The 23,202-nt window shown below is 34.8% G+C and overlaps 1 protein-coding gene across 3 annotated transcripts in view; it reads right to left on the minus strand.

Annotated features, from left to right (window-relative positions):
- The window catches only part of FOXN2 (forkhead box N2), a 67,586-nt gene that overhangs the window by 9,980 nt on the left and 34,404 nt on the right, over positions 1-23,202 (minus strand). Inside the window, exons 3-6 of one of the 3 annotated variants that reach the window (XM_081253952.1) lie at positions 14,286-14,410; positions 11,938-12,002; positions 5,830-5,898; positions 1,001-4,316 (exon numbers count right to left, since the gene is read on the minus strand). In XM_081253952.1, coding sequence (XP_081110078.1) covers positions 3,793-4,316; positions 5,830-5,898; positions 11,938-12,002; positions 14,286-14,410 — 783 coding nt within the window. In that variant the 3' untranslated portion in view covers positions 1,001-3,792. Of the gene's footprint in view, positions 1-1,000; positions 4,317-5,829; positions 5,899-11,937; positions 12,003-14,285; positions 14,411-23,202 lie in introns of those variants that run through there. The other 2 variants (XM_081253954.1, XM_081253953.1) reach the window with 2 other exon arrangements.

The following is a 23,202-nucleotide window of genomic DNA, read 5'->3' on the forward strand; positions in this document are numbered from 1 at the left end:
AAATATTTTGACTACATCATTAACATACTAAAGCAAACTTTGTTTAAATCAAAGCTTATATAACTTTTCAAACTAACAAAAAACTATAAAATATATGTAAACTAGAAAGCCTCAAAGTTTCTTAATTAAATGCTACGGTCTTCACAAAAGGTTGTTAAGTTACTGTAGTATTTAAGACAATAGTCTTCACAGATTTGTGAAGTATTCACACCTGTTGCTTAAATTGCTGGGAAAGGCCTCCTGGTCTACCAAGACACACACATTTCCCCCCCTTAAAACTTTCTCTAGTTTTGAATTCGTGCTAACATATATTTAACTGACGACCCAGTATGACACTTTACATAATGCCTCAGAAAGTAGCAAAAGAAAAAATATATATATTCTAAACTTTACTATATACAAAGGAATCTGAGTTAAGAGAAGTCACATTGGTTACAAGGAGGACATGAAAGGCTCAAAGGTGGAAAAAAGGAGGTGATCCACCAATAATTAGCTTCTCCATGTAATACTTCCTCTGAATTTGAAAAGTAAAATAAAACATGAACTAACTTAGTAATATATTGCACAAATAAACTTCAAAAATACATATTCATGAAACACTGGTTCTATTTGGGATGTGAAAGATAAACTGTTAAAACTTTACTAGGGATCTATTATAAACTGGAATTGGTTGTAACAATTTATATTGATGCAAGGCAAATTATATGTTAGTTTAAGTCACAGTTTTAAAATATAAAATCTCTCCAGGATTGCCAAGTTGTTTTTTTTTTTTTTTTTTTTTTTTTTTTTTTTTTTCTTTTTGCGGTATGCGGGCCTCTCACTGTTGTGGCCTCTCCCGTTGCGGAGCACAGGCTCCGGACGCGCAGGCCCAGCGGCCATGGCTCACGGGCCCAGCCGCTCCGCGGCATATGGGATCCTCCCAGACCGGGGCACGAACCCGTATCCCCTGCATCGGCAGGCGGACTCTCAACCACTGCGCCACCAGGGAGGCCCACCAAGTTGTTTTTATTATAGTAAAATTTGCTAGTAATATATTCTTAGAAATACAAGTTCCAGTCCATAGGACTTGAAATGACTTTCCTTAACTGGGTGGTTATTAGCCATGTTTTTATCTCAACAAACCTGAGGAATGGGATATCTATGGAAGTACTAATGGGGGACCATAATTAAAAAGGTTCTTCACCTTAAAAATAACTGCCTTGGTAAATCAGCACATGGAAAGTGATGCACTGAATTCTATATAAGAATTCAATAAAAAATATCCTATAACTTCTTCCTGTTAGGTTTTAGTGTGAAAGTTTATTGACCTTGCTAGTGATGAATAGAACTTTTAACTTTTAAATTTGTGGGAAGAGTACAATGAAGAGGGAGAGAAAATCAAGTTTAAAGAGTTATTGCTATTTATATTAAGACAAAAATAACTCTGAAGATCTCTATTTGAACTGGGAAGGACTCTCCCTCCCCTTATCTTATTCTTCTTTACTTCACAAATACTAATTATCTAATGGACAGGAACCAGACAGAACACTTGTGGTACAGAATTTCAGTTGAACAAGATAAACTGGAACCAGATCATTAAAACATTGTTAATAAGGTCTATCCAGAGGGCCACAGTAAATAGCTTAAAAACATTTTGTTATTAAAATGATTTTTATAATCTGGGTACTACTTATACCATGGTAAAAACAATTTTTGGTGTTATAGTCACTGTCTACAGTAAAAGATGTTAACTTGGGTTAGCCATTTTCTGTAGAAGATGTGACATATATGAAGAACAAAAAAATCCAATACCTCATCCTGCACACTTATTCATTATCAACGAATTGAAAGATTACTATTTTTCAACAGCACCGATTCTATCAATGTGGCTATCCAGGTTCAATTACAATTAACATGGGAACAGGACAGGTAATATTAATGTTGTTATCCCTGGCTTAAAGTCTTGCCAACTGAAAAAGACGTTTTCATTATGCTTCTTGTTTCAGTTTTGCCCAAATAAACTCTACAAGTTAAAAATGTTTGTTTAAAAAAAATCCAAGAAAATGCTTTATCGTCATAGAAGTAGCTGAAAGTAACAAACCAAAATCGTGAGCTTATGTGTGTATGTATGTATATGTCTGTATGTATATGTATATATGAAATTATCAGAAAATGAAAACAAGGTCATTGTCTATGAAACAGGATGTAGCATGAGATAAGACTGAACTTTTGGAAAGTTGCTTCTGCCGTTGTAAAAAAATATATAGTGAATTAGTTTTATTAGTATCCCTTGTTCCTTTTGAATGACATAGTCACATTATATAAATGATATGAAAAAATGTATCATACAAGCAGATTTGTTCAAATACTGAAAAAGGCCTTGGTCAATACACATTTTGAACAGTAACAAAATCTTTTAGCATGGATTTAATGGCACATAATAGGTATTACACTGCCTCCTCAAAAGGATGTATTATATAAGATTTAATTTTATACGAATTTTGAAATCCACGAAGGCATTTTGTCTCTATGGTTTTGTTAAATCCTTTAACTTAACTGGGTGCACATACAAATTTAATTCATACAAAGTTTGGGCAGAAGTTTTTTCCTAAATGATCTACCTTTATTTACAATAACATAAGTAATATGTATTCAAAATGTTTATATTAGATTACAGTCCATTTGTACTACAAGAATCTCAGAATGCAGCACATTTAACAAGCAAATGAAAGATCCTCTTATTACAGAAGTGTGACAAAATGGGTGTTAACTTCCTAATACACTCTATGGCTATATCCTCTCATTGGATAGTTTCTCCTCAACAAAGACAGTGGCTAAAATTTAAACAATGGTTGCAAAGCACTTTGGGAAAGAAGAAATGGCTCCAATAAATGCTATGCAATATCTGGGAAGTTAAAAAATTTCAGATAATATTGTAATAGGAATTAGAGTGTTCTTAAATGAAATTACATCACAAAATTGCCTTTTCTAAATCTTAGAATTTTTGCTATACTGCCTATGTATCCAAAAGGAACTTTCTAGACATCTAGGATCTTTTCCAATTTATATTCAACTTTGTTCATGTGTCAACAAAAAATAATTAAAAACAAAAATTGGGCTTCCCTGGTGGCACAGTGGTTGGGAGTTCGCCTGCCGATGCAGGGGACACGGGTTCGTGCCCCGGTCCGGGAAGATTCCACATGCCGCGGAGCGGCTGGGCCCGTGAGCCATGGCCGCTGAGCCTGCGTGTCTGGAGCCTGTGCTCCGCAACGGGAGAGGCCACGATGGTGAGAGGCCCGTGTACCGCATAAAAAAAAACCCAAAAAACAAAAAACAAAAATTACGACAAAATAAAAAATTGAAATCTCATCCTATTGGATTGCATTGTGTCAAGAGAGGAGTATGTGAGAAAGAAAGCAGCAAAATTTTTAGCTGGATCAGCAACTATAATTAATTACAGATTGGAAGAGTAAATGAAAAAAATATGTTACAGAGTTGCCAATTCTTATATTTGGACACATTAATAGAATAAAAGATTTTCCCTACAAGTTTAAGACAAAGGCTGGGGTTTCACACTTATAACAGAAATTATGCTTTTAGGACTTCACATCATATTTATGATTGGGCATGATCCTAACAGCAATTATTTAATAAAAATTTAAAAAACAAAAATGTTTAGAAATAAACAGGTAATTAGCACCCCTCCCCCACCCTGAAACAAAAGAAGTCCATTATGGCTTTGATATCCCTTGTAAAGAATTAAGTAGAAGAGTATTGCCACATTTAAAAATAATTTCACACCAATAAGTATTTTTATTTCTTCCGTTGCTTTTGATTTTGTGTCTTTGCAGTACTTATTAGGGAACCTAGACATGTACGAATTCCAGCAAGGTGGAGCAGAGATCCAGCTGCCTCTTTGAGCTCCTCATCAATTTCTTGACACGACTGTTTTAGCATCTTTTTGTCTGGCTGCCCTTTTCCAGAGGTATCTGCACAAGCCTGTGATGCATAGCCACTGTCTCCAAGAGGATCATCTTCATAATCAACGTCTGTATCTTCTTCACTGTGAAATCCTTCACTGCCATCACTTCCTACATGGCTACTCTTTGGGATAAATTCATATACCTCATCCACAGAAGACAGGGAAGACACACTAGACCTGGATGCACAACGCTGTGCTGTCATGCTACTTGCACTGTAATTGTGGTCTTCTTTTGGATCAATGCTGGTGGCTAAAGAATCACTCTCGTGTAATCGCATAGCACTGGAATGATTAAATGCATTGCTATAACTCCTTTTTTTTTGCACTGCTGTTTTAAGAGGAAGAGGCTTCTCACCTGTGGAAAATAAAGCTTCCATCAATAAATCAAATGCATTTGATTGCAGAAACAGGCCATTTAAAACTACTATATCACTCCTGAATAAGTGCTTTAGATTGGTAATGTTTTGTGGATTTTTAAATTTTATGCAGACCATATCATCCTGTAGATATTAATGTGAAACAGTTTTAAACCACTTAATGGTATGTCTTGACCTTTCCATGGACAATATAATTACTTTGAGCTGCTTGCACAGAATGCCTCAATATCAATGTGCCACTGGTTAGCTAACCATTTACTTATTGATATTTAGGTTGTTGCCAGTTTTCCACTATTACAAATAATACTGCAATGAAAATCTATCCACACGCCTTTTCTTACACATACGCAATATTTTTCTAGGAGAGATAACAAGAAATACAATTAACAAGTAAAAGAATATACACATTTTAAGTTTTAATTGGTATTTCCAAACTGCCTTCCAAAATGGTTCTACCAATTTATATTCTACAGTGTATGACAATACCCACTTCTTATACTTAACCCCTAATATTATCAATCATTTTAATTTTTCATAATCTCATGGACAAAAAAGATAGTATCTCAATATCGTTTCATTTTGCATCTCCCTGATTTCTAGAGAAGCCGCATCTTTTCAAATGTGTGTTGTCCATCTATATATTTCTTCCTCTGAGGCCCACCTATTCATATATTTTGCTGACTTTTCTGTTGAACTGTTTCCTTATTTCTTACTTATAAAATCTTTTTTATACACACATGTATACTCAATATTATTCCTTTGTCTGTTATATAAAGTGAAGAAATATGTTGTCCCAGTGTTATGCTTAAAGATATCTGCTGTTGTCAGAACTCTAAAATTTTGATGTTTAATTAAATTTACACAGCTTTTATGGATTTTGCATTTTGCATCTCATCTCAAAAAAGGCTTTTTCCATTTCAAGGTTATAAACATACTTTTCTGTGTTTTTTTATTCATAGCTTTCATTTTTACTTTTAAATCTGCAAGCTTAATTTCTAAGTATGCCATTTATTTCTTCATTTCTTGGTCAATGTAACAAGATCTATCACAGCATTAACCTCGATCTCTCAATTGCTCACATAAATTAAAAGAAATATAATAAAACAGAAACTAAGTTATTCAGATGAAAACACAATCTAGTTAGAAAGAAGTAATTCTGCCTGTAACAGTGAAATATTTTGCATTCTAAATGACATTTGAGGGACTTCCCTGGTGGTCCAGTGGTTAAGACTCCGTGCTCCCAATGCAGGGGGCCCGGGTTCTATCTCTGGTCAGGGAACTAGATCCCACATGCCGCAACTAAAAGACGCCGCATGCCACAACTAAAGAGACCACATGCTGCAACTAAAAGAGCCTGCATGCCACAGCGAAGATCCCGCGTGCTGCAACTAAGACCTGGAGCAGCCAAATAAATAAATATTTTTTAAAAAAATGACATTTGAAAGGCACTCACAAAAAATGTATTTTAAAAAGAAAAGCATGATTGCTTACATTCCAAAATTCCTTGTTCTATAGAAGTATTTAAAAGCATCATTGCAGTGGCAGCGTCAATATCAGATTCTGAAAAAGGAAAAGAGTGATAATATTCATGTTCTTTATAAAACAGAGTCTATTATAAAGGAGAATTAAGAGGTACTAGAGATAATGAAAGTTCTCTTCTTTAATTATTCACAATGAAAATAAGAACCTGACCTGCATTTCAATAAGGATTGCCCTTAAACAGATTAAATTAGCCAAGAAAACACAAAAATATTAATACTTTAGTCTTAATTATATACAAGCCTACAAGTACTACAGATTTATATAATACTCAAGAGCTAACATAATTATGGATATTCTATAAGAAAAATGGGTTTTAAAAGGCTGGTAAAATCAGCAGGTTCTATTCCAGAGGTCATTATGCTCTCATACCTACTTCTGTACTAAAAGTTCACCCCTCTCCATCTTGGCCATCTCTGTTAGTCTGAACAATCGTGACTGAATAAAAGTAAAATGGTATACTCTAAAATGTGAAGGAAAAGTTAGAAAATGTTTATAAATTTTAGGTTGTAAAGAATAAGTTTAAAACAAGACTGATATGAAATCCCCCATTTCTATATCTCAAAGCTGGAAAATTTTTATTACCCCAAAGTTTTGCATTTTACTTGTAATATCTAATTATAAAGTTATTTTTGATAATAAATTCATGACGATAGTGACTTGCTTTCTCCTCATCTTGACCATAAACTCTGTGAAGGCAGGAAATGTTTTTGACCTTAATAAACAGGCTTAAGTAAATCAGAAGATTGTTGCTATGAAGGAGCACATAATACTATATACTCTTTTCCCTTGAATAAAATGTGATCTCATGAATCAGAGTCTCTAGATCAATGTCTTTCCAAATAGACTGTCAGCTTCCTTAAGACAGGAATCATGTCCTATCCTCTTTATGTTCCATAATGCCTGGAACAAATAGTGGTTCCTTGATAAATGTGTAAAGAATATATTACATCTTTGCCCTCCCTCCTTTCCTTAGATTAAGCTGATTACCACCAAATTACAGAGTCCTTGGCATGTTCTAAGTATTATTAACTTAGAAAATGGACAAAGATGGGCCTCGAAGAACAACAGAGGTGGGATTTAAACCTGTGCAGTCTACCTCCAGAACCCAGGCCTTCAATTTGTACTCTATCATCATCCCTTAATACTTACTAAGCATCTATAATTAGAGTAGGAAATTTTGTAGAAAATTACCGAGTATACTGGAAATTCTCTATTCTGTTATTCATTCAATAGAGTGTCCTGTTATGAGGCTGACATCATTCTAGGCTGTGAGAACATAGCAGAAAACAAAACAGGAAAATCCCTAACCTCTCATAACACAAAGAAATACAGTATATCAGAGTGAAAAACACTAGGGAGAAGAATTAAGGGGGAAGGGAGACAGAGAATGAGGGGAAAGGTGGTTGCAATTTTAAGTAGAGGTTAGGGAAGGCCTCAAGGAGAGGTAACAGTTGAGCAAAAACCTCAGGGAGGTGAGAGAATGAAACCATGAAGACATCCAAAGGAAAAGCATTTCAGGCAGAAAAAAACAGCAAGTTAAAAAGAATTTGAATCAGTGATTCCCACATGCCACAGCCACAGAGGCTAGCAAAACAAAGACCTCTGCAATTCCTATCTTTCAGAATGAGACCTGACTACAATATGATAGAGTTCAGTATTCTAACATGTCTTTGAAGAAAAAAAAGTACAGCTATAGCCCATATTGTATATCTGTGTGAACTGGAAAAAAAAAAAAACAAAACAACCTTGCCTCCAGGTGAATGTTTCCCTATACCAAGGCACACAGCTTGGGGACTGGAGTGCGGGCTGATTTCAAAGCCCATTCACTGCCTCAGCCAGGTGTCCTTGTGCAGGGCACAACTTGCATGGCATTATACTAATAGAGAGACTCCTGCTCCATGAAATAATTAAATATCTACCTTGTTTCCAACTTTATTTAAAAAAAAAAAGGGAGTGGTAGTGAGGGAGAGAATCGAATACTGAAATGCATTATAATGAGGAAACAATTTCAGGAAATTTATTAATCTCATAAATGAAGCACCTATAAAACATTCTTAATTTCTGAAATACAATACCTAAAACTAAAGAAAATTGATTAAGAGACTTATCCTGACAAAATAAGAAAGCTGCATGAATACCATTTCCTTTCTTAAAATAATAAAAAAATTAGGTACTGTTTCTGTAATAGTAGAATGATAGGAAAAGTGTTCCTTAAATACCCTTATTTCTTGTAGGAATTTGTTACAGGCAAATTAATTTGAATTTTCCCACATGAAATTACTTCTTTGCAAAAACTTCTTTGCAAAAGGATTTTATCTACATCTGATTTGTTTGGTTCAGACCATTTGCTAAGTATGCTTCCCACAATGCCTTGCCAATTAACTAAAAAAAAGTTTAACTTCAGTGTTAAAATAAGCACCAGAGAAATGATCGCAGACACTCGGTAATCAAGAACACCTGGTTATCAATACAATCTTGAACTTCTTGGAACAAAAACTGTCTGTGTAGATTTTACAAACAATTTTTATTTACAGTACCAAATCAGTTTTGGTATTAAAATTAAACTTAAGACTTATTTGTTTATTGTCACAACTGAACACACTTCATAATGCTTTTTTTCATTAGTAAGTACTTCATGCTGTTTTAAAGATGGCGCTGTGGTTTTAATAAACATACTATTAGCTATATTATTTAACATATTCAGTTCATGAAGAATGAAAATTTGGTTCGTTTATAAAGTCTTTTGTATATATTTTCTCTGACACTATTTAGTTTAATCCTATAATTCACTTCTAGTTTACAGTCATTTGTCATTAGAGCCATCAAAACAGTGAGTTAAACAATAACAACAACAACTTAGTTAAAAGTCATATTACTTCCCTTTTTATCCTTCATAGTTCTGACTGGAGTTCAAAATATGCTACTGATTTAATAACTGGTTCAAATAAATCTCCCTAAAAAGTGTTAATTTATGCCTCCTGGTTTATATTTTCTTAGCCTTGATGCTAAGAAATTATTAATAATAATTGAGAAAAAAATTTAAAAGACATCAGTCTTAACTATGTGAGAGTTATAATAAGACAAATAAGTTTCTATCATCTGATTCTCAGTCCATTTGCTTAAGGAATGATATGAGAACCAGAGGCAGAATTTAAATGGTTATAAGCTAAGTAATAAATATACTAGGATTTACTGCCTTTATCAAAACCAATATACACATTTACAGAGCCTCCAAACAGAGAAGCTGTTTCTCGTGATTCTTTAAAGTAGGAGAGCGATTTCAAAAAATTACTAAGACTTTAAGCTGCTTGGACCACCAGTTTACTTTCATTTCAATTAAGATAAAAATTATGCTAATTTGTAACCTTAAATTTGAACTTAGATATGCACTTAGCCCCTAACTTCATCATTAACTGTCTAAGTTTCATATTTCCTTGTAGTATGCTAGTGCTCAAGTATAAATACTAAAATTTACTAACTAGAATATAGTTCTGTTTTTGTCTTCTTTGTTCACTGATATATCCTTGGGGCCTAGAACAGTGCCCAGCACACAAGTGCGCTCGTTAAATATTTTTAAACAGATGAATTTACTCCAAACCCACACCAAATATTGACAAAAACAGGTTTTGTTTTGCTATCTCAGTATGAGATTCCTGTGCCTCCTGCTGCCCGCTATACAATACTGTAAAATAGCTATTAGCAAGATGAGCAAAAAAGATTAGACTTTAAAAAAGACGATTCTGTGAAGTGACAGATGAATCTTATATTGGATTCTAATACTGGAGCCAACAATGAAACTTCAGTGATCTTTACAAAACACAAAACTGACAATATCATCTCATTCTTTAAAGACCTTCAGCAGTTCCTCCAACGCCTAATATCTGGTAGGAGTGCAGGCTCTGAAATCAGAGTTCCTTCTATACCATTTACTAGTTGTGTGACTTTGAGAAAGTTACTTAATCTCTCCAAAGTTCAGTTTCCTTATTTGTAAGAGAGGGTAACAATACCTCAAAGAGTTGCTGTAATGCATGCGAAACACCACAGTCAGGAACTCAATGCGAACTAATGTTATAGTTATAGGAAGAAGTTCAAACTCATTATGCTAAATAAGCTCTCCTTGATTTGGCTAATGCCTGCTTAAACTTCTTCATTTGCCTTGCCCACACTAAACGATCACATCTACAGCCACTGGACCGAGGCTACCTGGTCCTCTTCTATGCTCTGAGGTTTCAGCCATACTTACCGACCTGCAGTTCCCAGCAACTGTCCTCCACCACACCTCTACCCAGAAATATCCTCCCAACTTCTGAGGCCCAGAGCTCAAGCATCACAGTTTCTTCTCTAAGAGGCCTTTCCTGACCCACCTCTAAGCTTAATTTGCCACCCACTTCCTTTTCTCCCAATGTACTCTGCATAATTCTAGTCAACCTTCTTCAATTAAACTGTATGTTTTCTGAGAGTAGGGCCTGGGTCTCTTTCATCTCTGCATATCCCAAAGCACCCAGTTCAATGCTTGGCACAATGGAGGAATTCAAAAAGTACTTGTAGAATAAACAGTTGAATGTTTAATCGATTTATCGTTGTATTTTTCAAACTTTACCCTAGAAATAATATCAAGAGTTATGAAAAAGCAAATTTCCTCAGAAGTCTATGAATATGTGCTAGAGCAACCTGATTTAATTATAAATTTTCTTAAGTTTTTGTGTGGTATTACGTTTTCCTGTTAAAACTCATGAGAATTGTGTATTCTATTCCAGGATAGACTTGCACTGGTTGACAGAATGCCAATCACCCTCCCCACCAAGTGAATTACTAGAAAGGGAATAGGCCTAAGACTCACAATGATAGAGATGGAGGGAAGTAAGGTGTTAGCAGTCACGAGAGATGTAAACTCATTAGATGAAGAAGTACCTATGCTCTAGTTGTGGAAGCTGCTCCCCAAAGGAAGAAGAAGAATTTGGATGGAATAGAACAAGAGCAAGAAGAAATTCCAAATAAACCCCAGAATTCAAAGGAGAAAATGTTCTCAAAATGCGTATATGAACTAAGCTTAAAAGACTAAGGGTCAGAACTCACTGAGGCAATAAAAAGATAAAGGAAGTTTCAGCAATACCTAAATGTAAAGAGAGCACATTTACTCATGCAGGTAACAGGAAAATGGAAAACTTATGTTAATATATCACTAACCTGTAATACTAACTATGAGCAGGGGGGGGAAACTGCAATTTCAGAATTTTGACCTACTTTTTAAAAGTCTACAAAATTCTAAAAGTTAACTTATTGCTTTCTAAATTATAGTTCTTTACACTTAACCTATAAAAGAAATACGTAAAACCATCCCTAACTCAAAGGCCGTACAAAAACAGGTGGCAGGCCAGATTTGGCCCATGGGACATAGTTTGTCAACCTCTATTCTAGTCTGACAGACTTAAAAAGATAATTCTCTATTGCGGGCATTTCTAAGAAATATTTCCCTATTTTCAAGGAAAAGTATACATGAAAGGAAATGAAAACAGGGATATAAAACAGTATACACAGTATAATCCCAGTGGAGAAAAAGTGTGTGTGGGAGGTGGGGGGTGTATGTGCATGTATGTGCATGCACGCAAACATATCTACTCATGTGAAAGGCATAAAAAGGACCAAAGCAATTATATTAAAATGTGAACAGCAGAGGTGCAAGATAGATAGGGGTAGGGGATTAAGAGGTACAAACCACTATGCATAAAAGAAATAAGCTTTAAGGATATGTTGTACAACACAGGGAATAGAGTCAATATTTTATAATAACTATCAATGGAGTATACCTTAAAAAATTGTGAATCACTATGTTGTACACCTGAAACATATAATATCAAGTATACCATCAAGTATACCCCAATTAAAAAGTTAACAGCAGAATAAAGGGTAAGTTTTAGTTTCTTTTTTATAAATGTGTTTATTTTCCAAAACTTCTACAATGAACATTTAATACTTTTATAATTAAAAAATAATTAAACAAAAATTCTGATTTTTGATCTGAGTTTTTATGATTTAAAATACTGATCTTTCACATACCTTTGAGAGTTCGCACCTGGTTCTGCTTGAGTACAGAGCTTAAGTAGTGAGGTGATAAGGAACCACTGAAAAAGAGATAAGACAAGCATACTTATAAAAGATCTTTATTTCACATTTTATAGAACTTAGTTACAAATACAACTAATTTGTACAATAAAAAACACAAACTATTTTTACCTTGTTTTCTTTGCTAATACTATTCAGTTTAGGAAGAGTCTGCCAAAGCAGAAAGAGCATAAGATCCAAGTTTAAATCACAACTACTTGGGGGTTCTTAGGCAAAATAATTAATCTTTTAGTTTCTTCATCTGTAAAACAGGAATAATTAAACCTCCCACATAGGGTTGCTGTGATAATTAAATAAGAATAATGAATTTAAAATGCCCGGAACAATAGACAATACGTAATAGTTATTGTTTGATTTTGTATTGGATGCCTAAGTTTGATATGATATTAATACAGGTGTTACTATAGAAATAAAGTGTTTATCAAAACAATGTTTAAGGAAGACTGTATGGTGATGACAAAAAACAGATAAGTTCCTAATCAATAAATATCGGTATCAAATTAAACTTTCTATATTCATGAAAAAAGACGAGTGGTTTTTTTCTTGTTTTTGTTTTTTTAGTTCCAAAAATTAAGACATTTTTGGGACAAACTATTTCTCTTCTTTGGAATTTTTGATAGTATTTAAAAAAAAATCTGTTTTGCTAACCAAATTAAAAGTCTATTTCTTAGTCACAGTTTTACATATTCTATAGATCATTCTCTTCCTCAGACTTACCAATTATGACATGAAAGGGCTACACAATGTCGTGTCAGATGGAACTGTCATTTTGCCAAACAATGATAAAGAGAAAATGTTTCTAAAAATATTAAGGTAATGTTTTAAAGTCAAGATTATAATCTTTATGCTGTTTTATCTACCTGTTTTTAAACCACAAAATCAGCTTTATTTAACATATAAACATATGATAAAGCTAAAAAATATAAACATGAAAATACATCATATCAAAGGCACAGGAAAGTGTATTTTTGATGGTATATGAAAAAGAGTGCCAATTCTCCCATTTAATTTTAATAAAAAATAACATTGCTAAATAAAACATGAAAGGACCATCAGCAGAACTTACCATTAGTTTCTAAACTATTATTTTTTTTAACTAGGACATCTCATAAGCACCAACATTAAAGAAGGTATCAACTCCCAAACAATGAGAATATAAACTCTGATAACGTCTTTTCTAGGTTTCATTTCATAAGGATAAACCAGTTCTTCTTACAATGATCCTTCTAATCTACTAATACGGTAGATAAGCTTAAATCTCAATGAGTACACATGTATATATATTGCTGACATTTCAACTTTAGTCTTACTAATTTTTTTAACTGTATCTCAGCTATAAACACTCCTCTAAAAGTCATCTAATAATACTTAAAGAAAGTAAACACATGAAATGTTGATAACTGTTGCAAATGGGAGTTCACTCTTTCTCCCTACTTTTGTGTATGTTTCAAAATTGCCATGTATTATTTTATTAAAAAGCTTAAAAAACTTTTTATAGACTACCCTTAAAAGTATCTTGACAAAATCTGTCATTTTTAACTAAAATGAATATATGTAATAGAATTTTAAAAAAAGATTCTGAAGGTTTCTTTAAGAAAAGGAAACAATCAGATTTAAGGACATCATATCATTTTCAGATTTAACTTAAAATTGGAAAGCTATAAGATCAAATTGAGCTATAAGATCAATTTGATCACTGAGAAAACAGAAGCCAAGGAAAATCATAATTATATTTATCAGCAGAAACAAAACAAATAAAAAACTCCAAAGCATTATTTTACTTGACAACATTTAAAAATTTGAGACTTGAACATAATTTTCTAATATTAAACATGTTGTGAAGGAAAAAAACTTAAAATAGAAAAAGAAATATAAATATGTATATAAAAATGCTGCAATGACAAATTTAATCACCTTATTTAAAAATTTTTAAATATACTTTTACTTGCCCATGTCTTCAGGTCAGCATTAGCACTGCAGACAATTTAAATGGTTTAACCTTTACAAAAAGGTTTCAGGTTATACCTGAAATCATATTATCACTGTCTTTAGAGATTAGTTAGAATATTATTAACTACATTTTCCAGAATTTATGTTCTCACTTATCCAACATCCTGTTTCCTAGTAAGTTAGACTATAAGTAAAAATGCCTTACGCTAATGTCTTATTCATAAATCTCTATATAATTAAAAAACACAAAAACACTACAACTCTAAGTTTCTCCATCTCATATAATGAAATCTTATATATCACAGCTGACATTTACATGTTAGATCATGTACCTTTGTGGTGATGCAGGAGGGCTGTAAAATGTTGATTTTGAGGGAAAAGGTTGCTTCTTCAGTGCTTGCATAAGGTTGGGTTTATATTCTGGATCAACGCACCATAAGGAGCCTTTTCCATTAACCTAGAATAAAATATATAAGAATTAGTAACCTGGAACTTTAAGACACACAAAATCAGTGTCTGAATGTTTTAATAAATGTGTGTGGGGAAAAAACCCCAATATTACCTTTTGAATACAATGCAAAAGTTGAAGTAAATTTGCTAGGAATGGACTGTGTGACTAAAAGCCCCAGAGGCAGACTGCCTGGGTTCCTATCCCCTGCCCTGCCATTGACCCGCTGTGTAATTTTAGGAAGGTTAACTAACCTCTATTTCTCTGGGCCATTATTCCCTTATTTGTAAGGTATGGATAATAACAGTACCTACCTCATAGGTTTGTTCTATGGATTACATTATGCATAAAGTACTCTGCACATTGCATGGCACATAGGGCCACAGGACTGTACAACTCTAGGACATGGCATTCACATCACATTCTGTGAGAATGATACAACACCAAGCTGTGCAGAGAACAGCATGAAGGGCTGTACAAGGTGGCCCTCCACATGCTAAGATGTCAACAAATGTTACCCCTTATCATTACTGTTAAAGAAAGAAAAGATTAGGTAGTGTCATTCTCCCAAAAGTGCTAAACAATATATTAGGTGATGCATATAAAAATAACTTTATTTTTTATGGCATTAACACTAGTGTTTAGTTTCCCATTTAAACTGTTTATATTCAAGGCAAACAATTTAATGAAAAGATGGCAAAAGTCTCAGAGAGTAGTTAAGTCAAAAACTGAGGCATGGAAAAGACTCCTGTAAAAGATAAAAAAGAGGAAGAAGTATCAACGCTTCCCTCAAGATGGTTAAGTTACAACATTCGAGGAACTTCTGGATAATATGGTAATGGACACACGAGCCCAGATTTCATGGAAATAGTCATTAGAATCTAAAAATAATACAATTTGTATGATTTCTGGAAACTAGAGAAAATATAACAGAAGTGCCCACTAAATTGCAAATGGCAGGTGCCTGAAAGACTGGCTTACCTGCTCCACAATTCCCCGAATATGAAGGAACAGCTTACCAGGAAGGTAAGTAGACAACATACCTGAAGAATCTCACGAAAATGATCTAATGTGCAAGGGGAGAGGCCAGGCTATCAGATAATTCCTTCAAATAGGTTTGAAAAATGCTGAGTATTTTACCTCTTTCCTTCTTAGAAGGTTACATTACATATTAGCAGATTAAGGGTCCTAAACAGTCCTGCTTTAATTAAACCTGTTTTAAGAAGTTTCCCAAAGTTATTTGACACAGAACCTCTTTCTCCCAGGAAACATCTGAGGAAGCTAGTGCTCTGTGGAACACCTATGAAAAACACTGATGTAATTAATGAATTCTTGGAGAGTATACTTTTCAAATATTAACAGAAAAAACTACAAACATTGATTGGACCATGAAGAAAAATAAATTACCCTTTAAAGATCACTGTAGCATAAAAAGAAAAAAAAATATCCCAACAACAAAATTCTCTGACCACTTGGAAATTTATAAACACTCTTGTATTAAAAAGATATCCAAACTACAATTACAGATTATCTAGTAAATAAAAGGTATAAGAAACACAGTTATATAAAAACTAAGTGGGTATGGTCAAATGCCACACACACTAGGCGAGCTAGTCAAACTAAATAACTGAAGGACTTCAGGAGCTGTAAGATCACCTGCAAACTCTTCCTTCAGGATGTATCTTTCCTACTTCTTTAGCTGAACATCCATCCCTACCTATACATCCTGAACAGTCTGACTAGATGCACATCCCTACAAATGTACCACATCTACCTACAGCTTACATACAAAACCCTATAGCCATGCAAAGAGGAGGTCCAATTGCAAATTCATCCCACACTGCCCCAGAGCTAAACACTACTTGTACAGAAGTTAAGAGTACAAGCCTTGGAGGAAGAAAACCTATTTTGGAATCCTGGCTCTGTCACTTAACAGCTGTGTAACCTTTAGAAAAATGTCTATGTTCTCTGTATATTAGTATGTTCAAAATATATATAAAACAGTACCTACCAGACACAAAAGCACTCAAACATTGGCTACTACTATTGTTATATTTTATGTTCATTTTCTTTGTAGTTTTAAAAATTGTTCCTGTTTCTTCCAGTCTAATAGCATGCAAATTTGTTTTTGTTTCTATTCCGCTAGTTACTTATACTAAATTTCAATAAATATTTTTGAAGATATTTAATCTCTTGAAGATACAAATGTCAAAAATTAAATATAAGGTATAACCTGACCCCCTCCCACCATGATGTACAAAACTTCCTCAGAACTAACTCACAAGATTAGTGAGATTCAAACTGTTACTAATTTTTGTTATTATATTACACCTTTGCTATTTCAAAAACCCTTTCTTGGGGCTTCCCTGGTGGCACAGTGGTTGAGAGTCTTCCTGCTAATGCAGGGAACATGGGTTCGAGCCCTGGTCTGGGAGGATCCCACATGCTGTGGAGCAACTAGGCCCGTGAGCCACAACTACTGAGCCTGCGCATTTGGAGCCTGTGCTCCGCAACAAGAGAGGCCCGCGCACCGCGATGAAGAGTGGCCCCCGCTTGCCACAACTAGAGAAAGCCCTCGCACAGAAACGAAGACTCAACACAGCAAAAATAAATAAATTAATTAATAAACTCCTACCCCCAACATCTAAAAAAACCTTTCTTAAAATTTGAATTACACTTCACAACATTAACAATTATATAGACAACAATAAAACTGACCTGTGTCCTATTCCCCTACTCCTTTTTGCTTGTATAAAATCCTATATGATATAAGCTATTATCATTGCTGAAGATTTAATGTGATAAATTCCAGGGTGCTTCCATTTCCTGAACTCTTTTTCAAGGTAACATTAGCCTATTATTGAGGCTTTTTTATCTCTAAATATCATGTGGTAACTATTATAGCAGAATGGCATAATGGCAAGAATACTGTTTCACATGTTTTCAAACTGAGGTGCTAATCATTGCTTATTGATTGGCTACTTGATAGTGGACAAATCACTTAATCTCTAAGAGTGTCCTCTCATATTTTATCTGTAGAATTAAAAAAACAGGCCACTTCATTGAGTTGTGATGAGAGTCAAATAAGGTAATTTATATGTAAGCGACATAGAGCTGCAAACTAAGTGAACACTAAGAGATTATACTGAAATTGGCATATATCAATAGTAAGTGCATATGGCTTAATAACAATATATTCCTACTCCTCTTCTAAGAGATGAGGGAGTTTTTAAAAACATCAACAATAAGAACAAAAATCAATTAATTCTGAAGAGACAAAAGTTAGAAAAAAAAAGAGATGAATTAAATTGATAAAGGAAAAACATTCTTGTCTGAGGAAAAGTATGGTAATTGAGTATAAGGCAGTTTTTAACATCCTAGCAACTTAAATGTATTGGAAAAGAAAAACCATGGGTGTCAAATCACACTGTAATATAGTAAGAAACATACCATACTATCAGGTGAAACTTTTTCTGGCCTACAGCAGCAAGATATCACATGAAGTACACTAAACAAGTATCTGAAATTTTAATTTTTTTCCAAAGGAAGTCAAATTTTACAAATGTAGTTTTGAATTAAGTGATGGAACATCTTAAATTAGATATATTTTCAGTCACTTGGCCTAAGTGGTAAATGTGTTTTGAAGATTGGGAAATAAAACTTTAAAATGTTAGCACCCACAACATCCTTTGCCCCAAAACCACTTCAGTTTCATACAGAAAAGATATGCATGAATTATTTTTCATATATTGACTAAGACAATTATTTTAATAATTCTAACCATGTTCTATCTTGGTATTCCTGAGATTATACTCCTAGAAGCTGTTTAGTTCAAATCTACTTTTAAAATTCTCTTGTGAGAGAACTGCAAATTATTTTGATCTTTTCAGAACTGCTATTTCTTTGAAACAGCAAATTGGAAGAACTAGTACTGAAAACTTGTAGTTCAGGGCAGTTAAGTGTCTTGAGTAAGTTCTCCAAATAACAGTCTGGTTTATGTTACCATGGCAGCACTTCCGTTCACTGGGTCTGTTCACTAACTATCAGTAACAAGATAAAATTATGTATTTGCTAATCTATGTGTTAGAGTCTAGAGCAAAAAACTTATTTGTAATCTAAGTCTCACTTAAAAACTTTGCTTCTTTATTAAGTTGTGCTTAGATGATGGAACACAAGTAATAAAGAGTTTTAGAAGTATTGTTTAAAAATAAATTTGCCTATTACAAGACACATTTTTTGTGCAATGGAAACAGGAAATGTGCATTCTCTCATGTACTGTTTTGCATTTTGGAACTCTAAGGCTTCTGGACTTATTTGGTAAAGAACCACAGAAGCTTTTGAAGAAATGAGGAATATATTAAGAATTGAAATTTTAAAAGATTTATCTTAATGGAAGTTGTAAAGGAAACTGGGAGAAGAAACAATGTTCCCTATTCCTGAAATGTTTTTATGTACCTGCCCTGTACATTTTAATAGTTTCTCCCCTTGACTACCTTTTCCAGTGGTTTTTAAAACCACTAAATTTAAAAGGGCATTCATAACTCTTGCTTATAGTGTGAGCTTTTATGGTGGCTTGCATGACTTCCTTTCTTGGGATTTAGCTATTGAAGCAAATCACGGCTACAAAAACGTACAGACTAAAATTGTACTAAACCAGGGAAAACTTCTAATTTCATGTTTCCCAGTTAAAGTCTCCATTAACTGTTTTAGTTTGGCTTTTACAAAAAGTTAGAAAAGCAGATTTAAGACTTCAGTGTTAACATTTAAGACATAAAAACAAATAAAAACAAAAAAACAAAAACAAAAAACAAAAAAACAAAAAACCCACCATGTCTAGCTTTTGTAATTTTAAAATTCTGAGACAGATAAATGCCAAGCCAAGATTTTTAGACCCATCTTTTGAGAGTGGTAACTATGGTATGGATGAGGATAGGAAACTGCTATACCAGTTGGCTGGGTATCAATAACAATTTGTAGTTTGACCTGGACCTTTGTCAATCTTGTCTTCTTTTGTGAGATTACCATCTCTAGATAACAGCTTTCATCAGAAAAGTGCTTTCAAGGTTGCCAAATTCAGTTCTAGCATCTAATGGAAGTAAGTATAACTTGCTTGCCTTTTGCCGATTGGAAGAGAAATACTGTCATTTTGAGGCATTGATTCAAGAAGTATTTTATAAATTAAAAAAAAAGAAATTCACAAGCCTTCCCAATCCCACTTGAATGTATCACTTTCTGGCCAAATTTCAGACATTTAAGTAAAGTGATCCATTGATTTTCGTGAAGACCATCACCTACCAGTTCCTTCCCTCTCACCCCGACCTGTGGCAATAGCTGGCTAATTTTTGTGCCAATGTATTATAATTTCTGTATTTAGTCTCATATTCTTTATTAGCTCATAAGATAATTTCTTTCTCTTTATCACACTCTCCCTGAAATCTGGACTGTATGTTTTCTCATTCACTAGCTTTCACTTCCTTAACTCCTTTCTTTCTCTAAAGATTCAAAAACGCTCAGGTTAATTATATAAATAATGCATACAATTAAAAATTAGGGACAAGAACAAATCACTTTTGATCACTAATACAAATTATACCACATTAGACATATTGTTCTAGAACTTTACCACAATGAATATTCTTATACATTGAATGCATCTCTTTGTGTGCAAGTATGAGTTTTACTTAAGGGGAGAAATCCGCATCTGATCCATTAGATCAAAGGATACGCACGTTTCTAATTCTAATAACTACTGCCAAGTTGCCCTCATGAATGGTCATACTAATTTACACTCCTATTAATGGTGAGAAACTATTGATATTGATTTATTTCCCCATATCCTCAACTAATAAAACATTAAAAAATTTTGCAATCTAATGGGTAAAAACTGTTTTTTTGTTCTTTTAATTTGTATGTCCCTGATTGCTAGAGAGGATGAACATCTCTGCATATGTTTATGGCCATGTGTATTTCCTCCTCTGTGAACCCCCTGTTCATATTCTTGTCAATTTTCCTATCAGGTTTTCTTTTTCTTATTGGATTGTATGTGTTCCTTACATACAGCGGTGTGCTGCTGACTGTAAACATCCCCTATCCACTTCGCATTTAATGACATAATGTTGGTAGCTCGAAAGTGGCCACAATAGAAATAACCACTGTTCATATATTTTTAATTCTAATCTTTTGGCTGCTATTTGTCTCAATCACTTCTTAGCTAATCATTTTCAAGTTTTTTTTGCAGCATTTGACACTGTTGCTCATTCACACGTAAACTGACTCTCCCTGGCTTCCATTATACCATACTTTTCCTATACTCTTCTACTGAAAATCAGTGCTGAGGGCTTTTAAACTTAGAGCTTTAATACCATAATGTCACTACCATTCCTGTATCATATTTCTAAATATCTAGTAGACAGTTCCCCTTTTACATCCCATCATAAGCATAAACACAATAGGTCTAAAACTAGAAAAGAATTAAGGATACAGTTCAAAAAATAAAATCTTACAATGCATGGTGGAAAGGATACATCCAAAATTTCCAATGCTTTCAGTCATCTGAAAGGAAAGTTTGACTGGGGCAGGGGGATCTGCTTCCAAAATGGCTCACTCATATGGCTATTGGAAGGAGGCCTCATTTCCATGCCACAGGGGCCTCTCCACAGGGCTATTTAAGTGTCTGTATGATATAGCAGCTGACTTCCCACAGAACTAATCAGCCAAGAATCCAAGATGGAAACCATAATGTCTTTTATAACCTGGATTCAAAAGGCACACTCCATCATTTCCACAATATCCTCTTGGTTACACGAGTCAGCCCTACGCAGTATTGGAGGGGACTACACAAGGGCACAAATACCAGAAGGTGGGGCTCATTTGGGGGCCATCTTGGAGGCTGGCTGTAACAGAGACTGATCCTTTGAAATTGCTAAGGCTTTGTTTAATGGCCTAACCACATAGTAGGCCTTCATAAATATTCCATGTGTAGTAGAGAATGTGTTACACAGCAATTTATTACATAGCAATAGATAACTAATAAGCTCCTTTAAGTTAGTTCTAAGATGATGATGTGTCCAAATGTCTTGCTACCCAGGGTGTGTCCATGGATTAGAGGCATCAGGATCACCCGGGAGCCTGTTAGAAATGAAAGAGCCTCAGTCCCCATCCTAGATTTGCTGAAGCAGAATCAGTATTTTAACAAGATTCCCAGATGATCAGTAGGTACATTCAAGTTTGAACAGCACTGTCCTATAAAATCCTTCAGTTACCAAAAAATATAAGTACTTGTCCTTTTAACTTTTATTCTAAATAAGAATAGGAGATTTCTGCTACCACTTGGGGTATAGAAAGCCATAAAAGAACATCACTTCCAGCCTAACCAGAAAAAAACAGGACTTCCCTGGTGGTGCAGTGGTTAAGAATCCGCCTGCCAATGCAGGGGACACGGGTTCGAGCCTGGACCAGGAAGATCCCCATGCTGCGGAGCAACTAAGCCCATGCGCCACAACTACTGAGCCTGAGCTCTAGAGTCCGCGAGCCACAGCTACTGAGCCGGTGTGCCACAACTACTGAAGTCCACACGACTAGAGCCCATGCTCCGCAACAAGAGAAGGCACCACAATGAGAAGCCTGCGCACTGCAACGAAGAGTAGCCCCTGCTTGCCGCAACTAGAGAAAGACCATGTGTAGCAACGAAGACACAACACAGCCAAAAAAATTTTTTTTAATTAATTTTTTTTAAAAAAATTAAAAAACAAAATAGCCTATATAACCATAATTTTTTATGAGCCTATCTGAGATCTAAGACTGCAAGACAACAGAAATAATTGAATTTTGAAGTATGACAGGTCCTGTGAGGAGAGACGAAACATATGAACAGTTTCACATTTGGTAGAGCATGGAAGAAGTGGCAGTCACAATAAAAGGCAAGAAAAAAAAATACTCAAAACTGTAGGCAGGCAGGAGACCGAAGGAAGACACCCTTGGAGATGGAGACAGATGTGCAGAACCTACCACGGTCTGAGGCTGGAGCAAAGATATCAGGCAAAGCCCATTCATGCTCCAGGCCCTGAATGAGCATAAGGTGAGATCAGGTGTCACTGTGGCAGAGGCACAAAACCTGCCTAAACCCTGGACAAAGCTCCATACGAAGCAAAAGCAGTCTGCCACTGAGAAAGAAGCAAAGTACACTCCTCACCTCAGTCCCCGGGAAAGGATGGCTGCTGTTGGGAGAAAAGTACAAAACCCAGCTATCCTCACATTTTACTGACACTAGGCAATGTATTCAATACTACATGCCATTAGAAGGGCAGGAAATCTGTTCATGCCCAAATCCTTTAAAGATACAAAGCAGAGATCTGCTGCTGCTGGGAAATGGTCACTCACTTGTACCTAGAACTTCCCACTAATATTAGGCAACATCTACTCACCATGATGGGAATGAGCAAGAAATTGGCCTGAGTGCTGGAACAGTGCTGTCCAGTAGGAATTTATACAATGACAGAAATATCCTATCTTGTGCTATCCAATATGCCAACCACTAGCCATATGTAGGTAATTGGCTATTGATGAGTGCAGCTCTAGACTCCACTCTGAGTAAATGGGAGAGACTGTCTGCTCGTGGAGGAGACAAGGAAAGTCCCACTCTTGAGGCACAGGTGTACAGAGTCTGCTTAAGACTAAAACTGGAGCAGAAGAACCGAGAAACCCACCCTGTTCACACTAAGAACTTTGCACCAAGTAACAAGCAAGAGCAATCTATTGCTAAGGAAGGGGCAAGAGTACAGAGAGAAATATTCAACTCCTCT

The sequence above is a fragment of the Mesoplodon bidens genome, assembly GCF_964165515.1.
Source record: "Mesoplodon bidens genome assembly, chromosome: 14".
In the NCBI taxonomy this organism is placed as follows: Eukaryota; Metazoa; Chordata; class Mammalia; order Artiodactyla; family Ziphiidae; genus Mesoplodon; species Mesoplodon bidens.